The sequence below is a fragment of the Rhineura floridana genome, chromosome 22, assembly GCF_030035675.1.
Source record: "Rhineura floridana isolate rRhiFlo1 chromosome 22, rRhiFlo1.hap2, whole genome shotgun sequence".
Taxonomy (NCBI): domain Eukaryota; kingdom Metazoa; phylum Chordata; class Lepidosauria; order Squamata; family Rhineuridae; genus Rhineura; species Rhineura floridana.
The window spans coordinates 10944124-10967228 of NC_084501.1; the positions used below are offsets into that span (position 1 = coordinate 10944124).

Genomic DNA, 23105 nt, shown 5'->3' on the forward strand with positions numbered 1-23105 from the left:
GGAAATGTTGTGAGAAGGAAGAGAAGAATGAAGCCATTATTATTACTATTATTATTATTATTTAAATGGGAATTTTCTCAAAGTCAAAAGCAGGGAGTTTCTGAGGGCAATAGAGCGCCCTGTCTGTATGCCTACAGAGCAGCTCCAAAAAGGTATTCCTGAGGGAAGGCGAGCTTCCACACTTCCCTAATCAATCTCCCTCACACCCCGTCGAAGAGAGGCAATTGTTTTTTTTAATGGAAAAGGCTGAGGGGAATTTTAATGGAAAAGACTGAGGGAAACGTGGAGAGGAGTGGCAGGACAGTTGTTTTGCCAAATGTGAAATGTCATGGTGTGTTTCTGGTTGGGTGAAACATTTTGACGAATTGCCAAGGAAAATGAAGAAGTGATTTGGTGTTTGTTTGTTTGTTTTTAATTAAACATTTTAGAACGTCCAGACAAAACTCTGGCACATTCCAAGCTGGTAGAGTGGAGTGGCAGTAGAGCAAGGGCATAAAACCATTTCTGTTTAGGAAGTCTTGCAGTGTAATCCTATACATGGCGTTAAGTGTGTAGGATTGCAAATTCCATCCTGGGAACAGGGTGAACTCTGCTCCATGCCAGGTGGGCCTTCTGGCCTGACCCAGTTAATGGCCAGTCAGTCCTGGAATTATCCCTCCCAAGAGGTTGGATGGAGACCAGGGCTGCTTAGCTTGATGGCCCTGTCTGCACAAAAATCTCTGTCACTTGCCGTCTCATTTGGGTGTGAAGACTGGCAGGACATTCTAAAGTAGAGCACAAGGGTTTTTGAACTCGGATTTGTCCCTTTCTGAGGCCTGATGTGTACACACAGCATAACAAAGAAGGGCCATAGCTCAGTGGCAGAGCGCCTGCCTGGCATGCAGAAGGTCCCAGGTGGCATCTCCAGGTAAAGCTGGGAAGAGACTTCCTGAGTGAAACCCTGGAGAGCCCCTGCCGGTCAGTGCAGACTGTACTAAGCTAGATGGACCAAGGGCTCTGATTCGGTATAAGGCAGCATACTATGTTCCTACCTAAATCTGGCCTTTATTCAGAACCATGAGGACTGGAATCTTACTTTATTTTCAGGGGAAGCTGGTCAGCTTCAGTCCCCGACATCGCCCCTAGGGCTGGGAATAACTCCTGTCCGAAATCCTGGAGAGCAGCTGCCAGTCAGTGCAGACAATACTGAGCTAGATGGACTAAGGGTCTGACCCGGCCTAAGGCAGCTCCCTGCGCTCCTATTTGGGAATGGTCCCAGCTCACCGGCAGAGCTTCTGCTTTGCATTCAAAAGTCCCCAGGTTCAGTTCTCAGCAGGGGTGTCACTATCGGGGTGCGGATCGCACCCGGGTGACACCATGAGGGGTGTGACACCCAGAGCCGCACCCCCCGCGCTCCTGCTAGTGACGCTGCTGCCCCCCGGCACCCAGTCTTGTGTGTGCCGAAAGCAGGCGCCCGCTCGCTGGCGGTGAAGCCTGGACGGGCCTTCCACCGTCATCCTGGAGTGTGTGGTGCGTGTGTATGACCAGCCACCCCTGTCCATGCCCCTGGGAGGGCACGCACCGGAGGTCCGCACCCCCCCGCACTCCCGCTAGTTATGCCGCTGGTTCTCAGCATCTCCAGGTAGGGCTGGAATGTATCCTAGCCTGAAACCCTGGATAGCTGCTGCCAGTCAGTGCAGCCAATCCTAAGCAAGCTAAAGGGACCAGCTGTCCATCTCTGTATAAGGGAGTTTCCTATTACAACCCATTATTCAGAACCACAAGGACTAGAATCCTGTTTTTTTAAATTTCTACTGTAGCTCACTAGTATAGCATTTGTTTTGCTTGCAGAAGGCCCCAGGTTCAAATCCTGAGGGTATCTCCAGGTATGGCTGGGAATGACCTTTGTCTTAAACCCTGGAGAGCCGCTGCTGCCACTCAGGCTGAGACAGTGATTCCAAGCCCCAGTCTGGGTCAGGATCCTTTCCACGCTCAACCCCTCTTGGCGAAACCCACACAGCTCCCTCCTCTTGGGCCAGGAGACTTACGTTGTCGTTGGATGGCTCATCTTCCATTGCCGCCTGGATGCTGTAGGCCAGGAAGCAGAGGATGGCCCCGATCCACAGCAGGATGGAAAAGCCTCCAAAAAGCTGCCGGCAGAACTTAACCCATTCCGGTATGGTTGGAGGAGGGGTCAATGCGTTGGGGCCATCCTGAGCTAGGATCTCCGCTGCCCGAGTGTTGGTCAGGCCCTGACATGAGAGGAAAGGGAGAAAGGAAAATGAGTTGGGAGAAGGATGGAATACCCTGGACCTATGTGATAAAGCCAAGGGCAGGGAACCTGAGGGCCACATTTCCTTGTGGGCAAACTTCCAAGGGCCAGAGGCAACAAATGGTTGGGGCGATGGATGTGACTCTTTGCACAGGTTTCTGCAAACACACGAAACATTTCTATTCTTCGCAGTTCAAGGGCACATTCCAGCCAGATGAAAGCACCTGAAGAAAAGGCAATTGAGGGGTGAGGTCTGAGGGCAATTAGGAATGCACGGAGAACATCTGAGAGAAGGAAAACACAAAACTGCCGAGATGGGACAGGTGAGGGCACGAAGGCCAATGACGGGGTTTTTGCACTGAGGCTGCACATAACCATACATTTAAAGCATGTCACTCCCTCCAAAGAATCCTGGGAACTGTAGTTTGCTAAGCGTACTGGGAATTGTAGTTCTGGGATGGGTAAACAACACTTCCCAGGATTCGGAGGGGAAGCCACGTGCTTTAAATGTCAAGCGTGTACGCAACCACATCTAGATTTTGACATCTGCCCTGAGGCAGGAAGGCAGAAACAGAACATGTATCCACGTGGACAATTAAAAGCCAGTGCCTTGAAGATTGTTAACAAACTGTGGGGGCAGAAAGGTGCTCTCTTACCTACCTGCTCACCCCCTTCCTGTGCCAGAAACCCAAAGGGCCACAGGGCAGGGCAAAGAGTCCCATGGTGGAGGGAATGAGCAAACCCATATGGACAGCGCGTCCTGGTGGACTCACCCTGGAGAGGTCCACTTGGTACTTCCGGCTGATTTCATCCAGGGACAGCTTGTGGTCATCCTGGCAAGGGGAGAGAGGAGGAGGGTGAGGGAGTGAAGAAGTAGAAGGCCATTTGTCATGGTGGCATAAGAGCTGAATGTCCTTGGAAAGGAATTGGGTCTGGGAAACTGAGGAGGCACATTCCTCCTAGCTGTCAGGCCCCCGCCCCCCATAACAGTTGCATCTCACAGAGAGAGAGAAAGGGGGAGGTGAGCAGTTGTACCCAAATTGCCAGAGGCAAGAGGGTGGGAGGATGCCTTTCCTGGCCTCCTGGGCAGGCTTTGGAGGGCCTTTGGGAAAGGCATCTACCGCGGCTATGATTCTGTGGTGCCCCCGCCCTCAGAGAGTTAACCTCCTCACTGCAGCTGGACCAGGGGGAGGGGGCTCTTCCTGCTGAGTTTGGGCTAGGGATGAATGGATCTGTCCATTCAGGTTTTCTGAGTTACTTATCTTTCCAGTCTTAAATTCAGCTCTGCAGCAATCTGCTGGCTTTTTTGAAAAATCCTCATGAAAATTAGTTAGCTTTTTAGTGTGAATTTTGCCCTAATACGCACATTTTGGCTAATATCCATATTTTTGCAAGCAGTTTCCCCTAATGCTCTTTTCACAAATATATTCATATCAGGCACCCTTTCCCCTAATATATGCTCTTTTTTGGGGTACACATTGGTTGGTTGGAGAACTGCGTTGCAAACTTTGGATTAAGTGCAAATTTCAAAGGATGGCTGTGCTCCAGTTCACCTGTTGGTTCAAGAAGCGCAAATTAGGGAGTTCCTCGTTAAAATGTGAACAAAATCTAATTTCTCCCCTGCCCTTAGGGTGGGTCCTTGACAGATGCCTGACCATGCCAACACTTGACACCAGCCCTGCTCCTGGGTGCTAGGCCTACCCAGCGTGTTCCTACGTGGCCCTCAGCCTTACCAGGTTCACTTCCTTTTTCAGCTCATCCAATTCTTTTTCCTTCTGCTTCTTCTTCCCTCCTCCATTCTCAGGAGTGGCCCCCGGGAGTGTGGACTCTCGTCCTGTCTGAGAAGGGGGAAATGGTATTAGTTGTCCAAGCATCCAAAAGGGAGGGATGCGGTTCAGCAGACCCTGGGTACTCTCAACTAGGGATGGAAGAACCGGCCAATTTCTGAACTCCACGTTCCTCATTTCCCCAATCTTAAATTCAGCTCTCCACATTTCCACAGCAGTTTAAAAATATGTATCATCTTCATGAAAATTCGCCAGTGCTTTACAGTGCAAATTTCTCCTAATGAACACATTTTTCACTAATTTGCAAGCTATTTCCCCATATATAATGACTTGAAGGCATATAACAACAATGCATTTTTATGTTTGTTATTTTCCACTATTATATGCGTTTTTATGCACATTTCGCAATATCTGTGTATTTCTGCACATATTGTTTGGTTGGAGAATTGCATCGCAAAATTTGGAGGAATGTGAATTTCAAAGGATAGCTATGTTTCGGTTGCATATGGGTTTGAATTAAGCAGCTCCTCATTATAAGGCAAAGTCCATTTTTTCCTTCATCTGTCAGCTCGACCAGCACAAACTCAAGGCCTCTTTCCCGGAGGTCTGTTGTTTCCTCTCACCTACTCCACTTGTTGCAACTGTAACTGCATATCGCCTTACAGTCCCGGTTGCTCATTCTCAAATTTAAACGGCTTGAAATCCCACATGATATTGTTGTTTGTGCAGCATCCCGGAAACGAAAAGTGTCGTTAGAACTGCAAACTTCAGTACTGGCCATTTCAGCAGATCCTGTCAAAGTCTCTAGCAAAGTTGTGAGATTTGGGGATAAGAGGGTGGTTTTTGGTTTTTGGCGAACCAAATTGGGTAAAGTTGTTGGGCAACCTCAAAAGTGTTGTGGACAAATCTGGCACATTCCAGCACCTGCTGAGATATACAGGTTGTGTAAAACACTCATTTCCAACGAAGTTGTGTGGACCACTGTCTTCCTTGAGCATTGACAGCTTGATAACTGTTTAGAGTTTGGGACAAGGCCCTTTTAATGTTGATTGTTATTTATTATTTCAGCATTTGTTTAGGATTTAGTAGTTGGCTCACGGGAAAGCAGCCTTTGCAAACCCTGAAATATCCTGAGCAGGATCCTCATCATCTGAGAATTGCTGATCCTATTTGGCAGGTGCTGGCTGGGAACTTGAGTGCTGGGAGAGACTATTATTGTCACAGCATTGCTGGACCGAGTGGACACAGGAAGTGCGGGAGGAGGCCAAAAAATTATCTCCCCACCTCGGCAAAACTCTTGAGCTTTCGACACATGAGAAAGAAGCCAATGCAGCTGCTGTATGTTTGCATATAATAAGTTCTTGTGGGTGGAAGCGGTTGCTTTTCCCAGAAGAAAGGAAGCCAGTCCTCGCTCCTTTCCACACCCCTGAGGTTCTGAACTTTCAGCATCAGCTCTGTGACCAGTGAAAAGCAGGGAGAGGCAAATCTGTCAGTTTTGGTTTCTCATTTTGCTGTTTTCAGATTTCCCCATTTCCACATCAGTATTTGTTTGGTTTTTAATGTCCTCATGAAAATTAATCAGCTTTTTAATGCATATACATGCTTTTGTATGCAATTTTGCCTAATACTGTATATGATTTTTGCAAAGCAATTCTTCCATGATGTTCTCACGAATGTATGCATTTCTATGCAGACTGTGCCCTGGTAGATGCATTTTTGCACACATGACTTGGCTGGCAAACTGCTTTTCAAACTTCAGAGAAGTGCAGATTTCCAAGGACGGCTGCCTTTTGGTTGGCGTCTTGTTTCGGAAAGTGCAGATTAGGTAGGTTTGCCTTTAAATGTGAACTGAATTGAATTTCTCTCTCATCCCTAGTAAAAACCTGTCACAGATCCTCCCGGCATGGAGGTCACTTGTAGTTGAGCTGTATACTGAGCATTCATTGTAATTTGTTTGCGCAAAGTTTGCAGGAAGGTTAGATGATGCCGGTTATTAATTGGACATATATTCTGATTGGTTTGTGGGGAGGTTAGATGACATTGTGTCAAGTGTCATCCCATACTTTCCAGTGCATCATCGGAGGACTTTCCCCATTATTATTACTATTATTTAAATTTTAGTCGCTTTCCTCCCAAAAGAAATTCAAAGCGACTTAGTTACAACATTAAAAACAGATATAAAAACAATGAAAGCGTCCTAAAATACTCACAAACTACGTAAGAACAATTGCTTTGCATACAAATTGCAAAAAGTCCAGTTTTTGGAGGGAAAGGGGTTTGTTGTGCAAGAGTGGCAAATCTCCCTTAATTGTGCAACCCGAATTTCCCAATAGCTGATTCCATTCTACCCCCCAAAAAGGGACAGACAAGAAGTGGCCTGAGATGCAGTGACTGGGGTGAGAGGTGGAGGGAGCTCCACCTGTTGCATTTCCACCTGGCATGCAACAATTAAAGACATGGGGGGGAGGTAGCACTTTTACAAGCAAACCTGAGTCCTTTTGCAACTTGTGTGTGTGTGTGTGTGTGTGTGTGAGAGACACTCTCAGCAGTGCCAAGGCCTCTGTGATTTAGCCGGCCAGAAGAGGCAAGGAGAGCAGAGCTCACTTGGTGGGTTTTTTGACATCGTGCAGAGGCCCCTGTTCTGCTCCACCATCACCTGTGCTGAGGCCTGACTTGGATGAAACAGCGGCCGCATTTTCGAGCGCTGCCGTTGTTAGCACTCCAGGCATGTCTTGCACGCTGAGGGCAGCGAAGGACCCCAAAGAATGACAGCAAAAAGCTGGCAGAGCGCAAAAGCAAACTCTGTTCCAGCTCTCGCCTATTCAGGCCTCTGCCTTTTCAGCGCGGCAGAAAGAGACCTCTGTTCTTGCTGCTTCTCCATTCAGTGCTCGGGGAGACGTCTTTGCTTCTTCCTCCTCCTTCCTCCCTCTGCTGCGATCTTGGCTTGGGGAGGCTCTCCTCCTGGCCTCTGGTGACAGTGAGAAAGCTGCTCCGCCTGGCCTGAGAAGGGGGGAATAGAGAACGTGTGTGTATGTGTGTTGGTGTGTGGATTGCTCCCTAGCAAATGTCACCCGGCCACAGCTTGGAAAAGTTACTTTTTTGAACTACAACTCCCATCAGCCTCAGCCAGCATGGCCACTGGATTGGGCTGATGGGAGTTGTAGTTCAAAAAAGTAACTTTTCCAAGCTCTGGACTCACCCCATGGCTGGAGTGACAATCTGCTGAGGATTTGCCTGCACTGTAAGGGAAACGCAGCAGGGAGCCAGGCACCAGCCCCGTGGTGAGCCTTATTGAACACAGTTATGCTGCTAGTCCCTAGCCATTTAAAATCCACATCACTTGCAAGTGAACAAGGCTCCTCCCTTCACAGAGTCTGTCTAGATGAGGGATGGGGAACTGTGGCCCTCTGGGTGTTGCTGGACTCTGACTAGGATGGACAAACCTGTCCATTTTGGTTTCTCTCAGTTTCTACATGTTTCCAGTCTTAAGTTCTCTATACTTCCTCATCAATTTGTGAACGTTTAAAAACAAGCCTTCTTGAAAATTTGTTATCATTTTACTGCGGATTTCTCCTAACCTACACATTTTTGTATGTTGTTTGCCTAACGCACACATTTTTGCAAAGCAATTTCCCCTAATATAATGAATTTTTGTATGTTATTTCCCACACTATATGAATTTATATGTGCCCTTTACACTACCAGTACATGGCATTTTTGTATGCATTCCTTGGCCGGAGCACTGCACTGCAAAATTCAGAGCAGTGCGAATTTTGAAGGACAGCTGTGTTCTGTTTTGGAAAGTGTAGATTAGGAAGGTTTTCCTTTTAAATGTGAACCAAACAGAATCCTCCCCTCCCACCACCTGGCAACAGGAATTGGCAGTACAGGGGCAACAAAGAGAGGCTATTGATGGGGCAATTAATTACAGTAATTAGCAGTTAAAAGTCTTAGAATAGGGCACTGTCAGGTTCAAATCCACACTCAGCCACACACAAGTTCACTGTGTGAACCTTTGGCCAACCTCTTTCTCTGTCTAACCTACCTTGTGGGATTGTTGTGAGGATAAAATGGACGTGTGTGTGTGTGTGTGTGTGTGTGTGTGTGTGTGTGTGTGTGTGTGTGTGTGTGTGTGTGTGTGTGTGTGTGTGTGTGTGTGTGTGTGTGTGTGTGTGTGTGTGTGTGTGTGTGTGTGTGTGTGTGTGTGTGTGTGTGTGTGTGTGTGTGTGTGTGTGTGTGTGTGTGTGAGAGAAGAACAATGCACACCGGCTTGAGCTCCTTTAGAAAGAGAGGAATAAAAATATATTTAAGAGAAATAATCAACAGAACTTAATGTTGGAAGGGACCTTTGCTGAACAAGTAAACATTACAGGAGGATCTCAGCCACTGAAGATGCATATTGCTGGAAAACATAGTGCTATCTTAAGCGTTGGGTGGATCCTCGGTTTTAATTTTGCTTCCAGCTGATTGTGGAAGCCTCGAAAGCCCTCAAGGGCAACCCCGGTACTGAAGCCAAGCCGAACTGAGAAGAAATGTCGCATCTGACAGCAGGCATAAGTGGGGGGAGAAGGAAATTGGTATCACGGGTGGAGGGGGGTAAGGACAGCGCTACCATGCTGCCTTGCCCCACTCTTAAATTTTTCTGCCTTCATCAGAGCAGACAAGGCAAGGCATGTGGACTGTTGGACTGATGGTGTGGGGAAAATGGACAGAGAGAAGTTTTTCTCCCTCTCATTAGACCAGAACTCAGGGTCATCCAACGAAGCCGAACGTCAGAAGATTCAGGAGGACAGACAAAAGGAAGGACTTTTTTCAAGCAACGCATAAACTGTGGAATTTGCTGCCGAAAGAGTTAGGGGTGGCCACCAACCTGGTCAGCTTTAAAAAAGGGTTAGGCAAATTCATGGAAGACGAGGCGCACAGCAGTAACCGATAGCCCCTGTGTTCTCCCTTCACCGTCAGTAAGTGCCTCCAGATGCCAATTGCTGGACATCATCAGCCGGGAGACTTGCCGTTGCACCTGGGTCCTGCTTGGGGGTCTTTTCCCATTGGGGCCTCTGGCTGGCTCCTATGAGGACAGGAGACTAGACGGGATGATGGGTCGCCTTTAGCCCGAGCCAGCTGCAGGAGGGCTCTTCTCACATGAGGATTTCCTATGGGATAGGTCCCTACATTTTTCAGTATCTCATGATTCCCCCACCCGCCACCCCGAGCCTGACACAGGAAGCAGCCGGGCAGCTGAGGCATGTAGCAATTCCACTGGTGATGCCAGGGCTTGGGCTTGTAATGCCGATGTCGAATGTCCTGTGTTTTTCTTGTCTATTTATAAAGGAAGGAAAATGCAGGAGGGGTCAAGCGAGGTTAGCCATGGCAACGAGGTGGCAATCCATGCAGAGGGCACTGGAGCTGGGTACCCCGAGGGGAGCCTGCCTGGAGAGGGTTCTGGTAGTCCTGCTCCTACTTCCCCTCCCAGCCTCGCCACACAGCACCCCCCCCCGGCCCCATTCCCGGGTCTCTCCGTAATGTGACCCCTTGCAAACCGCAGTTGTTCTTGGCAATGGGGGGACTTTTCCATGAGTGCCGGCCATGAGCTCCTCTTTTTATTTTCTGCTACTGAGCAAACATCTGCATCTCCCTGGCCCAGCTTTTGCAATCCCAAATTGTCCCAAGGAGGGTCTGAATCCAGTCTGGGGGATGCAGGAGCCCCCTCCCCTCCCCCTGCCTGCAGAGCTGTGCAACCGACTCTGCATGACGAAACTGTTTGGTGGTGGAAGGACGGAACGTGCAGACCTCGGGGATGCAAAGAGGTTTGTTACTGGAACATAAACAAACACAGGAGCATCAGAAGTTGCCTAATGCCGAGTCAGACTCTTGGGCCATCTAGTTCAGAACTGTCTGCACTGACTAGCAGTAGGTTGCCACAGTTTCAGACTCAGGGATCTGAACCAGTTTTACCTGGAGATGCCACTGGGGATTGTACCTGGAAATTTTGCATGGGAAACAGGTGCTCTACCCCTCAGCTAAGGCCCTTTTCATAAAAGTAAAGCAAGATTCTGGTTGTGGATAAAGGGCTGGTTTAAACAGGAATAGAGGAAGCTGATTTATACTCAGTCAGACCCTTGGTTCATCTTGCTAAGTATAGTCCACACTGACTGGCAGTAGCTCACCAGGGTTTCGGAGAGGAGTCTTTCCCTGGTCCTACCTGGAGATGCTGGGGGACTGAACCAGGAACCTTCTACCACTGAGCTATCACTTCCCCTCCTGCAGCTCATCCAGGGGGCCCTGCCAAAAAAGACTCCGTGGAAACATTCAGAGAATGCCACCTTCCCTGTACGGGGAGTCCAAAGGAGGAAATCTGACTTACAAAGGTGCCCCATCTTATAACTGGGCAACCTCTCCCTTGAGACAGAGATCATGCCTTGTGGAGGGGACTAGACCGACGGGAGCAGGGTGGAACACTGCATTCCCCACCCCAGCACCAGGGCATACATGGATCCTCTGGCCTTGGATGCCCCTGAAGGAGAGTGGCAGGGAGGCATCTTCAGTTCTGGCTCAGGGCCCTGTGGATTCAGTACCAAGACCCCGGCCTTCCAGACTGTCGCTATTATTGGATGGGATTCAGTCACATACTGGCAAATTTGGGTTGTGCAATTAAAGGTGATTTGGCACATTTGCGCAACAAACCTGTTCTCCCCTCCTTTTCATCGGACTTTTTTGAGATAAGGGAAGGGGAAATTCACTAGTAAGTGTGGGATAGCAATGGCTTCCAGCAGCTACTTACATCCCTGCCCAATTACTGTTAGCGGTCTCCCAGGGCTCGGATGCGTTGCTCATATCCACCACCAGCCATGTGTGCTCAGTATTTTGGACACCAATTTTATGGAACTCCTTTCCAGTTGAGGTCAGACAGCCCTCCTCCCTGTTGAACTTCCAGGGTGTACTGAAGACTTTTTTTTAATATTCCAGCAGGCATTTAGACTGAATTCTGATCTTATAGTTTAACTCAGTTTTAGTTTAATTGCACTGAGGCTCTTATAATTTAAGCAGTATGTAAATTGTAGAAATTCAGTCCATCAATAAAAACAAACAAGTGACTCCCTGCAAACAAATGAGGATGAATGTTCAATAAGCAGCCGAAGTCATCTAACCCCTTCCCCAAGCTTTGCTACAACAAATCAGGATGTGAATCCTCAGTAAACAGGTTGTCTGAAAGCGACTCCCCGAGAGCGTTTAGCAACAGAGGTCCAATTTGCACATACTGGCCCTCTCCGCACCTTGCCTGTTGTGGCAAAGGGGTGGGCGGAAATGGGGGCGAAGGACAGCATGTGGTTCTGGATCGCCACACCAGATTGCATCAGTGGGCACAACACTAGCAGTGACAAAGTGGGTTAGAGTCTCTGGGGCCTTCCAGATGTCACAAATGAGTCATTTAGACATCGCTAATGGGACACTGGCAACAAGTTCTTTTCACTTATTGGATTGTCCCTGGGAAAAGGGAAATCTAGATTAAAGCGGAGGGGGAAGAGTTGTGGATACAGGCTGGTATTTTGATGCCAACTTGCCCACCCACCTGCAAGCACCCAGAGCCCCTGTGTACCATTGGGGCATTTGGACAGGGCAGCTGCAAACCTCCCCAGAGCCAAAGCCCAAGAAGGGAGATATGAGGAGCGCCCCAGAGAAGGAAAATTCCTCCAAGCCTGGCCTCTTCCCATCAATAGATGGAATTCCCTGCCTTCTGTGCAACTCCCAAGATGAAGAAAATCTTCCCAAGATCTAGACCTTGTAGCCCTTGAGAGAAGTCGAGGCCCCAAACTTTCCTGCTTCTTTGTAAGTTGCCTCTGTTTTGAGGGAGGCACTTAAGGCCAGCCTACATTCTGTTGCATTAAGCTTAGGGGGCCGGATTGAGCCCTCTGCCTCTTCCCTCTGCATCGTTGTACCCCGACCACACACACACTAAAACCTGGTAGCCGCAATGGATGGAAAAGCCCCGAGTTCCTGACCCTACCGTAGAAAGGGCTGGTGCTTAGTGGTTTAGTGACCTCATGCCATTATGTTTCAGCGACAGGTGGGGGCTTCTCTTCTGTGGCCCCTCTCAACACTGGCGGCTTCTCACTAAGTGCTATGAGGAGACGTTTAATGTTAAGCTTCCAGACCACAGGGTTATGCTTAAAAACATTTCAGCATGACCAGAATCCAAACAAAAATCTCCTGTTATCTTTCTCCAGTTGTGATTTTGAAAGGCCCAGCTGGATCCAGACCAACTTAAGCCATTCCCTGATTTGTACATGGGTTCAGATTCCCCATGTGGGCAAAATCTAGTTTAATTAGGAGGAGATTACAAGTGAACAAAAACAAACAAAATGCTTCTGAAAATGGAAGGATAGTGACAAGACTGCGTACATATCATATGTTTACAGTACCCCCCCCGAAGAATCCTGGGAACTGTAGTTTACCCACCACAGAGCTACAATTCCCAGAACCCTTAACAAACTACAGTTCCCAGGATTCTTGTGGGGGGTGGTGGAGATTTGCTTTACTTTAGCTGTACCTAAACAGCCATTTTTCACAATTACTGGTTTTTTTTAAAAAAACAAATAACCTGGGATCATGGTAATCCACTCTGAATACACACCCCAGGAGATCTAGTGTGTCTTCAGTGGTGTGCCAAATGAGTTGGTTTTGCAGGCAAACGCTTGTACCCTTTTCTCATTCCTTTGGTGGGGACAAACATTACTTTTGATGTATATCCACCAGATGAGGGTGCTGGGTGCCTTTTCCTTTACCTGTTTTTGTGGGTGTTCAGGAGGTTGCAGTTTTCCCACAAAGTTACACAAAACTTTGCATCGGAAAGAAGAAATGCCTGACAAAAGGTTCTGTGCAAGCCAGAAGCTTGCTCTCACTTATCTGTTACATCTGTGTCCTGCCTTTCCACCTAATGTGAAAAACCAACACTGCGAAGCCAAGAATCCTGTTAAATGGATGGTTAATAAACTTTTCTCTCTTACACAAAGAGAGCTGCCCCATAAAACCGGTCAGCGAAATACTGTTCTGACAGCTGGGGCAGCAGATTTTGCCAGCTGCCACCGCCCATAACATTATCACTGGATGTTCAAAGCGAAGGGTAAAGCCACAGTTTGCGGGTGCAAAAATGATGGCGCAGACCTTGGCAGAGCGGGTGCCAGGAGAAAAACATCTCTGGACTTAAACACCCCAAACACCCCTCTCTTGCCTGCTGAAAGTATGACAGAGGGGCTCAGGAACCAGCTGGCTAGACTCTGGTGAGTTTTTCAGCATCATAAAAGACAAAATCCAACTCCTGTATCCACAGCAAAAAGAGCCCTGAAATCAATTTGTACCAGGCGAGTGCAGGCCACCAAATGATTACTGAATAAATTCATGGGCCAAATCCAACACAGAGATACCCCCCCCCAGTCCCTTTGTAATCCTCCAGATATTTCCATACTGTGACCGCACCCTAAGAGGCCAATATCTAACTAGCCCAAGCCTGTGGTGCTAATAATCTCTGTTGAGCTGTCTTGTCTTGTCTTCCCCCCTGTCCTTTTTTAAAGAATGGGTGGGAGATATGGGAATAATTATTTGGAAACAAATGCCCTCTCTGATCTTCCAAAGGAGCCCCCACGGGGGCGAACCTGCCAGGGCACCCAGCTGCACAAACAAGCTCAGCCCTGGCCTCCTGGCTTCAATCCTTGCCTTTTTTCTCTGTGGGGGGCTCTTCCTCCTTTTGCCCTTGCCTGATGCGCACCCCCACTAGCCATGCATGCTCCCCCCCGTTAGAAGCCCCTCCTGCAAACACCCAGAGGCTCCCATTAAGTTTTTGCAGTACTTTTTCACACCATCCTCAAGGAAACCACCCCCTCTTTTAGAGATGGCATTGCAGAGAGAGATGCAGGAGTGCTACTTACCCCTTTTCCCATCTTCGCTGGAGATGGAGGGACAGGATTGAGAGGAGGAAAAGGTGGGGGGGAAGAGGGGAGACACAATAACGACAACAATCAAAGGGGGGTTAGCTTATAAGAAGTACAAAATATACATTTGAACGGGTGAGCCTTTTTCTTTCTTTAAATAGATTGCTCGCTCACTCCGCTCCTTCTCTGGACAGATGCACTTGTTGAAACTGGATCTTGAGTTGAGGGAGACTCCTCCTTCTCCTCCTCCTCCCTGCACCCTCCCCCTTTTCCTCAGCCTTTCCCACTCCTCTCTCCCCTTCCCCAACCCTTTGCAGTGCAGCCTCCCTCAACAGGCAGGGTGGCTCTGCCTCTGCCCACTGCAGGTTCTGTGCCAGGGAAGGGTTGCCACTCTCACCATCACCACCCCCAAGTCCTTTGGCCAGGAAACTGATCAGCTGTGTAAAAGCCCCCCCCCTCTCTTTTTGCACTGGGAAACTGTGAGAGGCAGATGGCCCCTGAAGGGCAGGCAGCTGAGTTTCCAGAGGAGAAGGAAGCCCCTTTCACCCTCCAAACTTTCTTTGCAACTTTTGAGCCATACATTTTGAGCCTGCTGCCCTGCCTGTCTGCCTTGGCATGCTGGCTCTTTCCAAGATGCACTCTCGTCCTGTCTCCAGCTACCTTCATGGCCGCCCAGCAAACATAAGAGCGTCAGAAGAGCCAGCTGCTGGATCAGGCCCAATTTTGAAGTGACTTAAAATCAACAGGAAATATTGCCAACTAATTCTGAAGAACAAAGAAGTATTAAGAACGTAAGAAGAGCCTGCTGGGTCAGGCTAGTGGCCCATCTAGTCCAGCATCCTGTTCTCACAGTAGCCAACCAGATGCCCATATGGGAAGCCCACAAGCAGGACCGGAGCACAAGAGCAACTCTCCCCTCCTGCAGTTTACAGCAACTGGTGTTCGGAAACATACTGCCTCTGACTGTGGAGGCAGAGCATGGCCATCGTGGCTAGTAGCCATTGATAGCAATTGAAGCCCATTAGGAGGCTAGATAAACTATAGTGGGGAGCGCGCACTTTATTATATTGGCTTACTCATATTATTCAGCCCAGTATAGCCTCTGCTGCCTAGAAGGCTCAGAAATTATCTTAATCATCATTGATTAGATCTATTAGTTGCTTGTTTCCAAGGTGTCCAAGCAACATACATTTAAAAAAAATGGAAATGGACTGCCTTCAAGTCGCTCCTGACTGGGTTTTCGTGGTAAGTGGTATTCAGAGGGGGTTTACCATTGCCTTCCTCTGAGGCTGAGAGGCAGTGACTGGCCCAAGGTCACCCAGTGAGCTTCATGGCTGTGTGGGGATTTGAACCCTGGTCTCTCAGGTCGTAGTCCAGCACCTTAACCAATACACCATGCTGGCTCTCTACATTTTTTAAAAAACCACAACCATAAAATTCAATATACCATTAAAAATTCATATGACATTGACCTTCTCGTACAAATACCTACAATTCATAGACATACACACGCATACATAAATGATACCCCCCCCAACAGTCACAGGAAGACTCCTGCCCTTACTAAGGCCTGCTAAGTGGGTTTTTAGCACATAGTTAATGAGTGTTGCATAGGGATGAAGGAATCTGAATTCCAGCTTTTCTCGCTGCCTCATTTTTCCAGGTTCCGTTCTCCACAATTCTGCATCAGTTTGCCATTTTTTTTCTCTTGAAGTTCTCATGAAAATTCATTGGCATTTTAGCGCGAATTTCTTCTGACAAACACATTTTTTCACACAAATTTCACTAATATAACACAGTAATTATCACCAATAATTCAGATAGCTGCATTTGGCTCATGTATTGTATGGCGCCGTGGCACAGAGTGGTAAGCGGCGGTAACGCAGCCGAAGCTCTGCTCACGGCCGGAGTTCGATTCCAACGGAAGGAGGAAGTCAGATCTCCGGTAAAAGGGGTCGAGGTCCACTCAGCCTTCCATCCATCCGTGGTCGGTAAAATGAGTACCCGGCATATGCTGGGGGGTAAAGAAAGGCCGGGGAAGGAAGTGGCAATCCCACCCCATATATACGATCTGCCTTGTAAACATCGCAAGACATCACCCTAAGAGTCGGAAACGACTTGCACTATAAGTGCGGGGACACCTTTACCTTTTTTATTGTATGGAGAAGTGCAAATGAGGGAGTTTCACATTAAAACACAAACTGAAATGAACATCTCTTCCATCTCTAGCTCGCTGCACTGCTGTGCGATGATCTAATTCTAAAACATGTGCCCGTCTTTGATTGCAGTGCAGGAACTGAAACCCAGGAGGTGGTAATAAAGATTGAAAATGTACAGACCTCGAAGGATATTCTGGGCCCAAGTTGCTACCTCTTTGCTCCTCCCTCAATTCATCTTTATCTTGACTTTGAGAGAGACGCTTAGATTAGATCAGAGGCTCCAAAACATTTGTTTTGATATCTAAGCTGTTGCAACGTCCAGCTGATCACATCACATCATGGTCATCTAATGACGCACCACATTCTTCTCTTCCACTCCATTGTTGGGCACACATTTCTCCTCTCCAGTTTAGCCTTTCCCCAACCTGGTGCCCTCCAGATGTTGTTGGACTATGACACCCATCATCATTCCAGATCATTAACCATGCTGGCTGCTGCCAGGATTTGTAGCCCACCAACATCTGGAAGGCACCAGGTTGAGGACAGGCTGCTCATATTAGTCTTTCACGGACCTCTGTCAGTAGATTCTGCTCAGTAGATATGCTCTCCTTTTCTTCTTTCCTGGCACATGGATACAAACTTCTCCCTGTTGGGTTCCCCCTCCTCAGTCTGATTCTACCTTACTTTGAAATCTCAACTGCATGTCCCTGTGAAGGCTATACAAACAGCTTCAAAGAAGCCTATAGCTGGAAGTTAGCCAGGATAACCAGAACCTGGGAGAAGACTGACTTTTTTTTTTTGCAGAGCAGTTGATAGAATTCTGACTGCAGGTTTCCTCTTTGATCTATCTATCTATCTATCTATCTATCTATCTATCTATCTATCTATCTATCTATCTATCTATCTATCTATCTATCTATCTATCTATCTATCTATCTATCTATCTGTCTGTCTGTCTGTCTGTCTGTCTGTCTGTCTGTCTGTCTGTCTGTCTGTCTGTCTAAATTTGATAATACAGAGCCCATAATACAGACATTCAGAAAAGAGACAAATTACATTCACACAATCAGCGGCCTGGTTTGTTTAGAACAGTAAGCTATAGTTTTTTTAGGCCAAAGTGTGGTTTGTTTGAATGTCTAGACCTAACCTAGGGAACTAACCATATCTTAAGAATGTAAGTAGAGCCCTGCAGCCGGATCAAGCCAAAAGGGGCCCATCTAGTCTAGCATCCTGTTCTCACAGGGGCGAACCAAATGCCTCTTCTGGGAAGCCCACAAGCAGGACCCAAGTGCAAAAGCAGTGTTCTCCCCACTTGTGTTTGCCAGCAACTGGTATTCAAAGGATATTGCCTTTGACATTGGGGGTGTTATTTTTTCTGAGAACAAGCCACAATGTGAACTCATGATTTACACGATTTGTTGGTTTACAAACTATGGCTTGTTTGAACTATGGCATTGGTGTTCTGTCTGAATCCAACAGCTTTACTTAACTTAGTGTGCTGGGCCACTCCCCCCCCCCAATGCTTGCCAGAAGCATGGAGTTGAGAGGAACTGGAAAACAAACCAAGCTTTGGAGAGAGAAACTATGGTTTGTTTCCTCATCTGTAAAACCATTCATGGTGTGTTCAAAGCACCATTTTAACATGGTTAAAAAAAACCCTCTGTGGTTTAATTTTTATATGGAAACACAGCCAGTGTAAGGATAAAATCTGCAGGGCCTTTTGCTCCCGAGGTGTGCCTAGGGTGGCTTTTGCTGAAGTGGAGAAGTTGCCCAACAAGCGCCTTTGAGCACCCGTAGCCTTGGGAACGGCACCACTGCTGCCGCTCTCCATGCCAATCTGCCATTTTAAGAAAGGATTTGCAATGCCCCTTCTCACAAGGTCATGGCAAAAGATAAGGGTCATCCAGAGCTTCATGAATATATAGCCTAACCCTCCATGCAGTTATAAACCAAAGGGATAGAATTCAGATGGATTTGACCCCCAGGACCCAAAGTGGGATTCAATGAGTTTCAAAACCATGAACTGTGACACTTGACTGGCGTTGTGTGAGTCACGCGGCAATGGCAGCAAGCTGACTGATAACAACGGAGAGTGGTAGCGCAAAGACTCCGAGGTGGCGCTAAGGGGAGCGGTTGTCTCGCCCTGCAAGGCGGACCCTTCCTCATGCTCCCTGGAGGAAGCCCTTATCAATGGCAGCGGGAGGAGGGCGACAGCCCGTCAGAACCACTTCACCAGAGACAGAGCAGGCTGATACAGCCAGCCTTGCAGAAGGGGACAGAATATAAATAAATAAGAGAAAGGCTTGCAGGAAAGCCCAATCCTAATGTTCACTTGGAAGCAGAGACAATCAGGTCCCCCAGTTTGGGTTCTCCGAGTTTCTTTTCTTTCCTGTCTTAGGAAGCTGCCTTTCACCATTGGGGTCCATCTAGCCCAGTATTGTCTACACTGACGGGCAGCAGCGCTCTACGGACCTGTCCAGCCCTACCTGGAGGTGCCACTGGGAATTCAACCTGGGCCTTTCTGCATGCAAAGCAGGTGTCCTACCTACCAAGCTATGGCCTTTCTCCATACAAAAATTCAGTTCTCCACATTTCTGCAACTATGTGCAATTTTTTTAGATTTAAAGAATACCCATGAAAACTCATCTACATTTTGGTGCGAATTTATCCTGAGAAACCTGTTTTTTGTATGTAGTGTTGACTAACATACACAGTTTTTGCAAGCAATGTCCCTTCATGTTATTTTCATTAATATATGCATTTTTATGCACACTTTCCCGTTTGCCTTTTTTTTGGCACGCATTTGTTGGGCTGGAGAATTGCATCGCAACATCTGTAGAACCGCAAATTTCGAAGGATGGCTGTGTTCTGGTTTGCATATTGCTTTGAGAAGTGTGAATCAGGGTAGTTTCTCATTAAAATGCAAACCAGGTTGTCTTTCTCTCCCGTCCTTAGCAGCTGTGAAGCATGATTCCCACTGGATTCTATATGTCAGGAGTGAGGAATCTTTGGCCCTCCGAATAGTGTTGAACTACAACTCCCATCAGCCCAGCAAGCATGGCCAAAGGCCGGGGATGATGGGAGACATAGCTCTGCAACAATCTGAAGGGCCACGAGTGTTCCCCACACCCTGCTATATGAGGAACAGGAGGCCGCCATCTTGTCCTTTTCCTCAGGCAGCAAAATGTCTTGGGCCAGCCCTGGGCGGCGGCCACAAGAGACACTTGCAACTGGACGTTAATAACTGGGGAGATTCATTTGGGGAAAAAGGTTGTCCCTCAGTGATCTTGGACCCAGGCCGTATATATAAAGGGCATTAAAAGTAGGAAACAGCCTCTTGAATGCATAGCCTGAAGACAAGTGTGGTAACCAGGGGATCCCCCTTGTAAAACTGCTGTGAGGCGGACACAGTTTTTTGCCTGAAGGAAAGAAAAGACAGACTCCTACACCTTGGCAAAGTTTTCCTGGCTTTAACGAAAAGCCGATCTTCCCTGCTGGTCTGGAGGGAATTAAGCTCCAGGGTTTGCAAGGCTGGCTTATTTCTTTCCAAATCTCTTTTTAATGTGTGTGTTTTTTGAGGGAAAATAAAAACCTCTAGTAATGAGTCCCTCCAGGGCCAGGGGCCAGGCCAAGATTTTCCATCCTTTAGCAGTCATTTCAGCGTGTGCGTGTGGGGTGGGGGCTGTGGTTGTGAGGGCATTGTCCCTCATGCGTTGCACACTCATCTCCATTTTGGGACCCCCAGCACCCAAACAAGATAAGAGATTCAGTGCGGTATAGTGATCAGAGTGTCGTACCGGGACCTGGGAGACCAGGTTCAAATCCCACTTGGCCAAGATCCTCACTGGGTCGCCTTGAGCCAGTGGCTGCCTCTCAGCTTGACCTACCCCTCACAGGGTTGTTGTGAGGAGAAAAGGGAGAGGTGGAGAACTAACTTCGCCACCTGGAACTCCTTGGAGGAAAAGGTGGGATATGATTACGTAATAATAAAAAATATAAATAAATACTGTGCCTTTGTCATCTCACCCAGGCCTTGCCCTGCCTGCACTGTAATGATCGATTCTGACCCCTGAATTCTTTTTCTACCCCTTCCCCAGAAATCTCCTAATTATTTGAAGGGGAAAGTCCAGACCTCAGTAAGTAGAGCATCTGCTCTGCGTGCAGAAGGTCCCAGGTTCAATGCCAAATGGCATCTCCAGGTAGGGCTGGGAGGGACTCCCTGTCTGAAGCCCTGGAGAGCCGCTGCTGCCAGTCAGTGCAGACAATACTGAGCTAGATGGGTCTGTCTCAGAAGAAGGCACCGTCCTATTTTCCTTCCTACCCAAAGGTCTGGCACCAGACTGTGGTGTAGGCTAGCTAAGGGTAGACTGCAGGTCTGAAATCCAGGGCCCCACAACCCCGCTCTCAATGACCCCCCAGAAAGCAGGAGATGATGGGGGGGGGATGCATGAGCAAACGGGCCCAGCACCAGGAAATGGGGCTGGCTTGGGCATGCTGGGAGGACCAGGCTGGTTGCCACAGCGCCCATTCTCTCTCCTTATTTTGTTCCCAGGAAACTGCCCTGAAGCAAGTTACCTTAATTATTGTCTTTTCATTTTACTTTGTGTTTTAAGATTGCTGTCCTGGGCTCTGTCAGGAAGAAGGATGGGCTTATGAGCACCAGAAACAAATAATAAGAAGAGGGTCATTGTTAAGACCACCTTCCAAAAAATACTTCATTTCTCACTGCCTGCCACCCCCCCACACACACATCGTCCCTAAATATAGTCTTGAAAATTAAGGCGCGCCATCCAATTAAAATCTGCCTTCGCCCTTAGAAATGTATTTAAACACGGCCTTTTCTGGATTCCGTTAAAATGGTGGGTGGTTAGCCCAATATATCTCCCTCCTTTCATGGGTTTGACACAGGCCAGTTTTGTACTGGAAAACAACTCCTCTGTTTGGCTCAGTCTTACAAAAACACAGCGTCGCATCAGACGTGAGCCCTTCAGCAGCTGGGCCAGGTCAACGGGTCCCCCGTCATCGTGCCCAGCAAATCCTGTTCTCACAGCGGCCAACCAGGTGCCCCCAACGGGAAGCCCCCGCAAGCTGAAGCTGGGTGCAACAGCAGGACGTTCCCCCTTGCAGTCCCAGGCAACTGGCATGCAGGCAGGCCTGCTTGCTGAATAGGTGAAAAAGCAAATATCCAAGCTTTGTAAGGGGGCACTCTTGTCTTCCAGCTCACACTAAAGTGCAAAATGCGCTCACACTAAAGTGCAAAAACAACAAAAGAGTCTTGAGTGGCACCTAAGAGACAAGTTCAGGGTTGCTTTTCCTTGAGCTGCCTCTGCCTGTGATGCCGCCATCCTGTCCTCCCTGTGGCTGCCTCCTCTGATAGCCAGCCCTCTCCTGCGCCTTGCTCCTCTCCTCTGCCTCCCTTTTATCAGTTTTGCTACAGCTATAGAAACAGACCTGCAAGGCCTCTGATAGGTGACCCCCCCCCTTCAATGCGTGATTAGCTGAAGGAATTCATTGCCACAAGAGGCCATGAAGGCAGCTGGCTTGGGTGACTTTAAAGGGGGATGAAATCCATTCACGGAAGAGGAGAGGTTTATCGACAGCTGTGAGACACGAGAGCTACATGAAACCAAAGTACAAATGCAATAAATAAATAAATAAACAAACAAACCTCCATATTCAGAGGCATTTTTGTAACATTTATTTACAAATAAACCTCTAGGTTTTAGGAAACAGGCAAGCAATTCAGGCTATGGTTAGGCTGCACCTATCTTGCATAAACAGCAGCACAACCTTGCAGCCGCATCATCTCTCTTTAAGATCCAGACTGGGGAAGGGTCTGTGTAACTTGGAAGCTTGCACAGTGCATAGTGAGAATGAGTTGGTTGCATCATTTCACTGGCTCCCTGTATTTTTGTTTAATTTTGCCTCCCTGTTTCCTGAGCTTGAGGGATAGTTTTCTAAAACCTTTTGGCTGCAAAGGGCCAATCCAGTATTTTTATTTATTTATTTATTATTAAACTTGTTAGTCGCTCATCTGGCTGGTTGTCCAGCCACTCTGAGCGACGTACACAATAAAACAGAAACATGATAGTTAAAATTTTAAAAACAGTAAAAAACAGTAAAAACTTAATCTGTCCTAAAAGCCTGCCCAAAAAGCCAGGTCTTCAGAGTCCGACAGAAATTGATCATAGATGGGGCATGGTGTAAGTCATTTGGGAGAGAGTTCCACAGGGTGGGGGCCATTATTGAAAAGGCCCTCTCTCTGGTCCCCACCAGCTTAGCTGTTTTAACCGGTGGGATCCAGAGAAGGTCCTCTGAGGTTGATCTTGTTGAGCGGCATCCTTGTTGACGCTGGAGGCGCTCCTTCAGATAAGCTGGGCCACAACTGTTTAGGGTTTTAAAGGTTAAAACCAACACCTTGAATTGGGCTCGGTAAACAACCGGTAACCAATGCAACTCCTTCAATACAGGAGTAATATGATCTCGACGGCGGCTGCCTGTAATCAGACGCACCGCCACATTCTGTACTTCCGGACCGTTTTCAAGGGTAACCCCACGTAGAGCGCATTACAGTAGTCAAGGCGAGTGGTGAACAGGGCATGTACCACTGGTAGGAGCAGATGATTGGGAAGGTAGGGGCGCAGCCTCCGTATCAGATGGAGTTGATACAGAGCTGCCCGGCTCACAGCCGAAACCTGAGCTTCCATAGACAGCTGGGAGTCAAGAATGACCCCCAGGCTACGGACCTGGTCTTTCAGGGGTAATCGTACTCCATTAAGCACCAGGTCTATGTCTCCCAACCGTCCCTTGTCACCCACCAACAGCACCTCGGTTTTGTCAGGCTTCAGCTTATTCCTTCCCATCCAGCCACTCACCGACTCCAGACACTTGGACAGGGTTTCCACAGCCAACCCTGGTGAAGATTTAAAGGAGAGATAGAGCTGCGTGTCATCCGCATATTGATGACACTGCAGCCCATATC

The 23105-nt window shown here is 48.0% G+C and overlaps 1 protein-coding gene across 1 annotated transcript in view; it reads right to left on the bottom strand.

The window, feature by feature from the left end:
- Positions 1-14172, bottom strand: part of LOC133374963 (sodium/potassium-transporting ATPase subunit alpha-2) — a 35423-nt gene extending 21251 nt beyond the window's left edge. The window contains exons 1-4 of the mRNA XM_061606341.1: positions 13962-14172; positions 3985-4089; positions 3025-3084; positions 2028-2231 (exon numbers count right to left, since the gene is read on the bottom strand). Of these exons, the coding sequence (XP_061462325.1) occupies positions 2028-2231; positions 3025-3084; positions 3985-4089; positions 13962-13973 (381 nt within the window). The 5' untranslated portion in view covers positions 13974-14172. The remainder of the gene's footprint in view (positions 1-2027; positions 2232-3024; positions 3085-3984; positions 4090-13961) is intronic.
- Between the last annotated feature and the right edge of the window lie 8933 nt (positions 14173-23105).